The 10,000-nt window shown below is 38.6% G+C and overlaps 2 protein-coding genes across 2 annotated transcripts in view; both read right to left on the reverse strand.

Moving 5' to 3' along the window:
• Nucleotides 1-3,872, reverse strand: part of LOC138015910 (ubiquitin-conjugating enzyme E2 K-like) — a 13,039-nt gene extending 9,167 nt beyond the window's left edge. Inside the window, exons 1-3 of the mRNA XM_068863036.1 lie at nt 3,715-3,872; nt 3,448-3,535; nt 1,608-1,666 (exon numbers count right to left, since the gene is read on the reverse strand). Coding sequence (XP_068719137.1) covers nt 1,608-1,666; nt 3,448-3,535; nt 3,715-3,777 — 210 coding nt within the window. The 5' untranslated portion in view covers nt 3,778-3,872. The remainder of the gene's footprint in view (nt 1-1,607; nt 1,667-3,447; nt 3,536-3,714) is intronic.
• Nucleotides 3,873-9,229: 5,357 nt separating this feature from the next.
• Nucleotides 9,230-10,000, reverse strand: part of LOC138016539 (uncharacterized) — a 1,098-nt gene continuing 327 nt past the window's right edge. Inside the window, exon 1 of the mRNA XM_068863706.1 lies at nt 9,230-10,000. This exon is cut by the window's right edge and continues 327 nt beyond it. Coding sequence (XP_068719807.1) covers nt 9,230-9,862 — 633 coding nt within the window. The 5' untranslated portion in view covers nt 9,863-10,000.

Below are 10,000 nucleotides of genomic sequence, written 5' to 3' on the forward strand. Positions count from 1 at the left end.
ACATGTAAGATGCTTTTGTGCTTTAATATAATTATTCTCTACTACTGGTACATTAACATTTATATTGCAAAATTTTACATTATCATGATTTGTTTTTCATAACTTTCATATCTTGCTTCATGTTACACTACATGCATGTTTTAGCGCTTTACCACTTTTTAATCATTTCGGAAATGAGTAAAACAAGTTGCTTTAAATAGAGACATATCATCAATATTAAAAAGAACATTACATGGCCAGTTGGGGATACGAATTTTATCTTCTAGTGCGGAAAGTATCTCTCACAAGTGAGTGAAGCGAACGAGTGAGAGATACTTTCAGCACTCAAAGATAAAATTTGTCTCCCTGCGCGGCCATGTAAATTATATCTATTTATAAGTATAAGAAATTGGAATACCTGTAAGTAATCTTTCAGGTGTAATGTGCCTGAGGGAAGGATAGGAAAGTAGTTGCTTGTCACCTGCAAAGAGAGTCCATTGTCTCCAATGTCCTTTCACCTGTCGCCAAGCAACTACTTCCCTAATGTTTTAAAGTTCTTGAAATTGGACGATATTACATGTATAAGTACACGTATCAATTTATAATGTTAATAGGACTGAGTGGAGTCCAATTCGGTCAAAGGAACACTGACAAATCAGAGGCTGGGCACGATTTGAACATGCAACCTCCGTATCACCAGTCAGATGCTCTACCCGTTAAGCTACAAGAACTCCTGAGGGACCTAGGTCGTTTATTTAGGTCCTGAATGGACAATGTGTCCTCGACAGCTGGTCTGCAGGCTCTAAAAAGCCTTGCCTTCAAATTTTCAAATGCAAGTATTGAATGGGGGATGTTCAAGGTGCAAGGCACCCCTGGGAAGGATGGGAAAGTAGTTGCTTGCCACTGGCGAAAGGAGTCCATTGTCTCCAATGTCCTTTCACCTGTCGCCAAGAAACTAGTTTCCTAATGTTTTCAAAGTTCTTGAAATTAGACGATATTATGTGTACATGTATCAATTTAATCCTGAACCGCATGGGAAGAATAACTGATCATATAAATTTCTTTTCAAAATACACCTGAAAAAGTTGTGAAAATACTTTACCTTGGTTTGAGTACTCTTTTTTGTACATGTACTCTAATTAATTTTGTTACACTTTGTTTTAGATTTTGCACATGATTATTTAAATCAAAAATAGAAAAACGTCCATGACATGGTTATTCTTGTAACTCAGTTGTTGCCACAGTACATTCATTTGGTCACTGATGGGTACAATAAACTATTTTGGATACAATTAGACTGCTCTTGACCAAACAAAATAAAGGATCTTGTTACACCAACACGTATTAATTAAACCTAAAGGACTGACAGCAGACTTGCCATGCTTTCTGTGTAATAAGCTCTGCTCTCGATAACTTAAGCTCAAAAAAATTAACAAAGATGATGTTGTGTTTAACAAAGAAAACAGCACTTACAGCTGTAGATGATGTTACGCATTCTTTTCCACAGCTGAAAACGTGGGTCCAAAACCATTCCTTATATTATTTTGAATTGGAAACTCAACTTGAATCAATGGGATACATGTACATGACAAAGAAACAACACTTTTATGTTCACATACATGACTTACCTTTGGTGGATTAAAGGGATATGTATCGGGAATAAATATGTCCAACTGATACTTTCCACCTGAAAATTAGGAAATTAAATGACACTTGCCTATAAGCTAAACTTGCATTGAGATTTGCAATGTAACAGAGCTATTATAACAATGAAAGATTAAATGCCTAACACACCCACCAGCCCTCTGTGTGGAATAATCTTTGAATAGTCTTTGAATAATATTTTTGTACATCTGTTGGTTTCAAATACCCAACAGAGACGTATAAAAATAATCTTTGTGTAATGTTGGTTTTAAAATTTGAAAAATTTCAAAGAATGAGTGAGTTAATCAGCCTTTTTGCCATCAAATAATTTTTCACTTTGTGATAGATATATTCCAGGGGATTTCCTGATTATCCACAAAAAAAGGATTAACATTTTTGGACAAAACCTTAAATTGCTTCACAAATTCTTTTACATTTTTAAAGTCACACTGTGTAAAAACAGTGACCTCTACAGTATTTGATGACTTAATTAGAAATCATAAACAATGACTTTATCAAGGATTTTCTGCTTTGAAATTTTATAGGGTCTGCAATTTTTAAAAAAATCATAATTCCTACAGCTAAAGATTCAACATAACAGACCACTTTCATACACTGTAAATGACGACCAACTTTGCATTCTTTTATACTGATGTTAATACTACCCAAGACCTACTGCCCTCATTTTGGAATAAATATTCTTTTGAATTTTAAAGATGGTAGCAAGACTAGAAAGACGTATTAAGCCGTGTGCAAACGAATGCAACATTGTTGGCCAACAACTCCCAACATTGTTGGATATTACATGTTGTGTCCATTTGTACACCCTGTTGCATGTTGTTGCGCAAAGTTTGAAACTGGTCAAACTTTGGAGCCAAAAACTCTCAACATTTCTTTTGTTCCGTGATTGCCAAAACGCAGATCAACGATGTTGGATCCGTTTGCAAAGCTCTTCCAACATTGTTGGGCCACGCACACACATTAAATATGGTCTCCATGGAGATAGCAATGCATTAACATGTTGAAAACAACATGGCAACCAAATTTTGTAAGTTTACAAAGTCTTATGGGTTCTTTCCTTTCCCTAATATAGTGCATGTCCTACATTGTTGGGAATTGTTGTGTCTGTTTGCACACAAACTGCCAACACAATCCAACGTCTGTAGAACCAACAACTCCAATGCTGGGGGTTGTTGCACCCATTTGCATGGAGATTTAGCATTGAAACAAAAGAATATTCTATTTGGCCGCCATTACATAAGAGGTCTATTTATAATCTCATCTCCAGTCCACCAATTAATATACGTGTAACTCCTTCCATTTTCCCAACAGTGCTCAAGGCAATGGCTTTGGATAAAACAAAAGTCAGCATATGAAATTCTCTCCTACTTTGGAGCCTATTTAATGACCATTTTCCTTCGTATGAACTACTATAAAACGAAAAAAAGAAACCACACCGGCCCATTTTAAACAATTTTGGATAACATATTGCTGTGATTTGCAGCTGAAAACCATTAGCCACTGAAAATTCACGGTATTTAATACAAACATTTACAAGACATTCACTGGTAAACACATCCCAAAACCAACCGAATCGGCTGTTGGCCTTGTGAATGATGTGTTATCTGAATTTGTCGTGATTACGACACTCAATTTGGACTTGCCTGGTTACAAATGCAAATAAGATCCCGAGAAAATATAATCGCCAATTAAAAGAAGACACGATTTAGCACACCTTTACTTAGCTTTTCAAGCTTTTGATTCGATGATTTTACTATCTAATTCGCACGCCAAGCAAGTTTGAACTGAAAAACGAATACATACCTTCGAATGGGGTGTCAGGCGGGCCGGCTATTTCGCCCCTTAGTCTCGTGTAAGTCTCATCTACCAACTCTATTTTACACCTTAGGATCTAAAAAGAGCACATCTTCAATGAAGAAATGACGTTTTCATCCAATAAAATGTGAGAATCGCATGCGGTTGCAAGTAGGAAGTGGTACAAAAATAACTAGTGGGTGCAAAAACCCTTCAACAGTGGCATGAAATCAAAACTTGACAAACTCATAAACTTCACCAACAGAATCCACAAACCTCTTCGCTGTTAATGACTTCCTTGAATTCCCTTTGAACTCTCTTTATGGCAATATTTGACATTTCTACTATTTATTGATCGATGCAAGCATTAACACTCACAAACAGCAGCAAGAACGAGCCCACTCATCACCTCTCCCGATCAAAATTAACAGGAAGTCAAGGGAAAGTTTTAAGTGCACACAGACTTATGGGAAAGGGATCAGTCCCCCGCGGTTAGTTTCGATTTCGAGAAGCTTTTTCATCAGCGTTCAAAATTCCACATGGCAATTATAACACCAATACATTTGAGTATCATAGCAAAGTATACCAAAAGGGAAATTCAGAAGTTTCGTTTTCAATATTTCATTATTTTCCCGGTTATTTTCCCCACGGCCAGTACGTCAGAATACGGAAATGTATGTCTTTAAAAAGAGCTTAGTCAGAAATTCTTCTGAAGAGGGGAGAGGTACATTTGTACGCTCGACTTTCAGCAATTTTGCGACTACTGCTGAAAATCACCATCAGAAGCTTGATGTTGCCATCCTGTTGTTCACCAGGGCTTCATATTTCAGAGTTACTTCCTGATTTATCAGAAATAACACACAAACAGCGGTGACAAACATCAGATATAAACGCATCATTTGAAATGACCATGAAGAAGATTTTCCTTGACGTCAAGTATAAGATAATTTCAAATGATGCGTTTATAACTGATGTTTGTCACCGCTGTTTGTGTGTTATGTCTGATAAAACTGAGATGGCCAAAGAAAAAGAGAACTTACTTCCTGTTTGTTGAAGAGGGGAGCCCCCTTCATATGAAACGGTTGCTATGGGTGACTACTGTCCCATAGTTATTTTTACACCTTGATACTCGTAGTATATTGTTGTGAGACGGATTTGCTTACTTCCGGATTGTTACCAGTTCGTCGCTTCAGATTTGTGGGCTATTTGGACAAGCCTTTTAAGAGTTTTGTTTTTTGATTCTCAGTGCCGTTTACAGCATTCACTGACAAAAAGATCCAGAGGGGGCTAAGCCTTCACTCTACTCTTTAAATGTTCTTCGGGCCTGAGGCTTGGCTTTGTGTTAACCCTGCTTATAGGCCCGTACAAATATTCTCATTATGTCAATTTGATCAGATGTGACAGCAAGATTTTAATCTTGTTTTAAAAAACAAACAAATGCTAGACTATAACAACGTACTATAAAACATTTCCATTGCACCTTTAAATTTTCTGCCACAAGTGGTATCAACGAGCAGAACCAACGGTTACCTTACCTTATTGAAACTTGCTATGATCTATCTGTATATGTTTTTATTGACATCTTTTGCTTGCTTTTTTTCTATAAATCTCCATTTGCAATATCGGACAAAGTTGAGGCCAGCAGCTCAGCGTACACCTTTCAACGAAAAGGATATTAAAGGAATTTCGTCATTTTTACTTGCTGCGGATACAAGCTTACGGAGAAACTAGTATCGTTAGCGTGTCAAATAGGGGAATCTTTGTCACATTTTTTTGCCTCTTTAGCACAAAGCTATTGTTTTCTAATCAGTAAGTCGAGAGCAAAGTCCTGAATATTGAAAGTGCATTGCATAATGAGATATGTCTGTAAATTTGAACCCGATGAACCAGATTAATCTCTGACAGGCAATGATGCTTTGAAAGTTCGAAAGTTTACAAAGAATGTGATAGGATCATTTGAGTACCTCTACCACCCGGGAATTTATCAGTTTTCAAGATAGCTAATAACTGGCTCGTTATCGAAGCGGAATGACTTAAAACTGAATATTTAACTAAGTTTAACAACATAAATACTTTTGTCCTTTGGCCATTTCAATTTCAACAGGAAAAGAAAACAAACAGCGGTTACAAAAATTTTCATTTTATACTTGACGTTTCGTATGTTGCAGCATACATCATCAGAAGTGACGGTTAAAACTGTTACACTGAATTTTAAAAAACTAGAGCGAGGACTGACTGGTGACTAGTTAAAAGTGTGATAATAAAATTGTAACTTCCGGTAGTCGATTCTTCGGGAAGAAATTAACAAAGAAAAAGCTTCTCACTACCAATGTTTTCATTGAGAGAGGGTTTTAAGTCACTTCTGATGATGTATGCTGCAACATACGAAACGTCAAGTGTAAAATGAAAATGTTTGTAACCGCTGTTTGTTTTCTTTTCCTGTTTAAGTTTAACAAATTTGTTTTAGCTTTTGAAGTCAATTTGTAAATGACATGCTGCTTCTTCAAGGCCTTTAAAATTAAAAATTAAAAATTAAAATATTTCAGTTTCGTTTACATTCCATCGTGTCCAAATTTCACGGATATCATTGAATAAGATAATCAGTGAAATTGTAACGTGACGATGAAAACAGAGAAAAGCCTTTTTTTATTCACGTAAATGTATACTGGTATACTAATGCATAACTTAAGCAAACTTTAGGTCCTTTAATACAAAAATTTCCTTGTCAAAATTGGTCAACTGGGCTTATCAAGAGAAAATGAGGGGACAGAGAGGGAGGCTCAAGGCGTTGGCCGGGATATGTTATGTCCACGAAAGTTATTTTTAGACGAGCGGAAGTCTTTGTTCTAGGGGAAGTCTGTCTTCCGAGGCGTCCGCATGCAGTCTTGCTTCGCTCTCAGGTTCTTAGTGAAAAGAGAAAATGATGGCACACGTGGAAGGCTGATGAATATATTTTTCTTTCAATAATCGGACCGAGGTTGGCCTGCATGCGGACGTCTCGGAAGACTTCCGCTCGTCTAAAAATAACTTTCGTGGACATGACATATCCCAAGGGCTGGACCGGGAGCCTCCTTCTCTGTCCCCTTATTTTCTCTTGGGCTTATCAATGGCCACTTTTTCCATTTCTTTATTAATATGACCATTAAAGCCCATGTTAAAACGATAACTCTTGTGCCGCAATTTCGACTGACTGTCACTCAGTCTTCTGCTGCTCTCTATCACATCTATCTCTTGTAGCCTTAAGTCTGATGATTTCCCTGATGCATTTGAAGCTTGGGTGCAGGTTTGGCACAGTGGTGAGAGAGTTTTTTCTCTCTAGTCAAACTGCAACATTTAATTATTTTAGTTTCGTCTCTATAGATTTAGCAATCTCCTAAAGTAGTACTGAGAGTATTTGTACTCTACTTCATAATCTGCAGTAACTGAGTGATTGGTATCATTAACAATAGTTGCGGTCGCATTAGGGAGCTAACGCTAGTGTTAAATCAAGTTCTATTGTTCAGTGTTCCCTTAGGGAACACCAAAGAGTTGACACTAGAGTACTTTCAACACTAGTGTTACACTATTTCTCTCAAGTGTGATCGCAACCAACAGGAGTGGGATAAATATTTATTTTATTGGTATATTTAACAACTATTCACGAAAAGGAAAGGAAAGGAACTTTATTTAAGTGTCTAGTCGTTCTAGCGAAGAAGCACTAATTGGGGACACTGTAAATTGAAATTAACAATTAACACAAATCAAGACAAAGTTGATTTTTGAGGTGAAGGTGGCTAGTAGTATAGATATTCGCGGCGAGGTAAATATCCACCACATTCTACCGACACTGAGGTGAATAGTTGTATTAGTATGTACTAAAACATTGAGATAATATAGCACAAAAGGGATTATTTTAACTCTTTTATTCCTGTAACGATTACAATATTTTCGGGCGCAAATCCAGCGCGAGATGCTCGGAGGTAAATAGCGAAGGAGTTTGAGTAGCCAGTCAGAGCAATCCTTCAACGCTATCCACTGTTTTAGTATATACTAAACGAGGTTCTAATTTGGTGTCGTTCGTGTAAATATCAAACTTGTGCATAGTTTCCATACTTGCGCGCCTCAAACCAGGTTAGTAATCGCTGTAAATACTTTTCGCCGCTTTTAAGTTGAATTTAACTCAAACTAGGTTCAAAACGGAGGTGAAGTCAGTGAGTATTAGTGATTATTGTATTAGTGAAGTATTAGTGATTAATGATGTAATGCGCTCGGGAGGATTATGATTAACCACTGATCAACGGGCAAAAGGACAACTTAAGGCTGGTTTTCACTAGCGACGGAAGTCGGAGTCGGAGTCGGAGTCGTAATTCAGAAACGCAGAGCGATACGATCTAGTGAAAATCAAACTGTCGGAGTCGGAAGCAGAACACCGATTCCGCTTATGACTCGGTCGCTTATGATCCAGTGAAAACTGCATTGTCGGAGTCGGAAGCAGAAGCGAAAGACTAAACCAATCACGATGATCGCTTCCAAGCATTGTGATTGGTTGGTTCTTTCGCTTCTTCCGACTCCGACAATCTAGTTTTCACTGGATCATAAGCGACGGAGTCATAAGCGGAGTCGAAAAGAAAATGGGAACGTTCTGATTCTTCCGACTCCGATTCCGCCGAGCTTATGACTCCGCTTACGACTCCGATCTTTGATTTTCACTAAGTCATCGAGAATAGACCCATGCCTCTCGCATCACGGTCGTGGGTCCAAATTACTGCTAGTTCTGCCGAGTTTACGTGGCTTGCACGCGAAATAAAAAGCGAAATTCTGGGTAACACACGTTTCCTTTGGATGGAGAGACTTACATTAGGAACGAAAAATATTGAAGTTTAGGTGCAATTTAAGTAAAGTAAGATCGTTCGGGTGGGTGAAGTCCTGAGAAGGACTGTTTGTGACGACAGTTGCCGGTCTCACCATATAATAATATAAGTGACTGCAAGGCCACTGATATCGGTGAGACCGGTAGAAATTTCAACACTAAACTTACTTAACACAGTCGAACGACAAGGAACGGTGGCATTAACAATAACATTGCCTAACACCATTTACAGACATACCACAGAATCGACTGGGACTCTGCTGAATGCGTTACCTACAGCACTAACTACTACCAACGAATCGCACTGGAAAGCTGGTTTACCAACTTAAAACCGACACCACTAAACCTATGCCTACAACTTCCTACCCCCTGGAAACAACTTATCGACGACATCAACAACAGACAAACAACAAACTGAACGATTTTAGTCAATCACAGTACTGCCCGACGTATTCCACGAAACACGAACGGACCTTAGACCTATGGACGGATCGAAATGCATCAATCACTGTTTAGTCTACTCAGCCAATTATACTGGAGATGAACAAATTGGACTCCCGCTGCACGGTCTTCCGATTTTGTTATCACCCGTATGCAGGCTGACTCATATGATTACAGACCGAATTGGACTCCACTCAGTCCTATTACCATTAGTAATCATCAATTCTTGAGTTTCTTCTATGAGGCGCTTGACATTGTAGCGCCCACAGACTAGTAGGACATTTTGTCTATGAAGAACCTAGACAGGGCAAACTAACTCCTCCATGCTGCAGTTCTTGTATAACTCAATGCGGAGAGCATCTCATCAGTGTTCAGTTATCCTCTCGCCCATTGCCATTGTGAGCAGGATTTCTTGTCACGACGCGATGAGTAAAACGTCTTAAGTCGGGGCTAAGCACTTCATTTGCTTTAATTAAATACTGGTTTAATACTTCACAATACTTAGAGCAAATGTTGTAACTTGTTACTGATTTGACACCCCTCCAGTTTCCACCGCAAGGCACAGAAATCAGTCTCTTCCAAGACCGTTCGTTTTTCACTTTCATCTAGCACGGCTAAACTGTAGCAATAATACAAATATCGCTCAGAGAACGCTGCTACAGCCGTGAAGACGTCGAGGTCAAATGCAAGTACGGATTTGTCGATGTCAAGGAGGTCAAAAATAGCATTCACTTGTTCCGAATTAATCGACTGAGCGTACAAATCCCGTAGCGCACTATGAAGTTCTCTTCTGTTGACGTTGCCATCCCTATCACGATCATTTTTGGTAAAATAATGTCTGAAAAGTGTTTTTCGGCGACCACTAACACGACAGAACTGAGACACATACTGTAAAGGAGAAAGTTCTTCTAGGACGCGCATGTCCATGGGTAGTTCAAAGCGGCAGCTCTGACGTGAGAGAGAGTGTGGGCCTTGTAACCACGGTTTTGCGCCATCTGATTTCACTCGCTTGTTCTCCTCCTCTTCGAGATTACCCATAATCTTTAGCGCCTCTACTGACGGAACTCGAGGCCCTGTCCCTCTCGGTGAAGCCATCGAAGAACTGCGAGAAAAAGTTCTGTTTTGATCACGCATAATAACAGCTGATATTCACAGCCTTAAGTCAAAATTTCTTCTCCATGCAAGAGATAGATTATTTGTGTTGTTCAGGTTTGGGAATAGATGTCACATAAGGAGGCCTTATTCCCCTATGCTCTGCATGAATATGGATAA

Source organism: Montipora capricornis, chromosome 9 (assembly GCF_036669925.1).
Source record: "Montipora capricornis isolate CH-2021 chromosome 9, ASM3666992v2, whole genome shotgun sequence".
Taxonomy (NCBI): Eukaryota; Metazoa; Cnidaria; class Anthozoa; order Scleractinia; family Acroporidae; genus Montipora; species Montipora capricornis.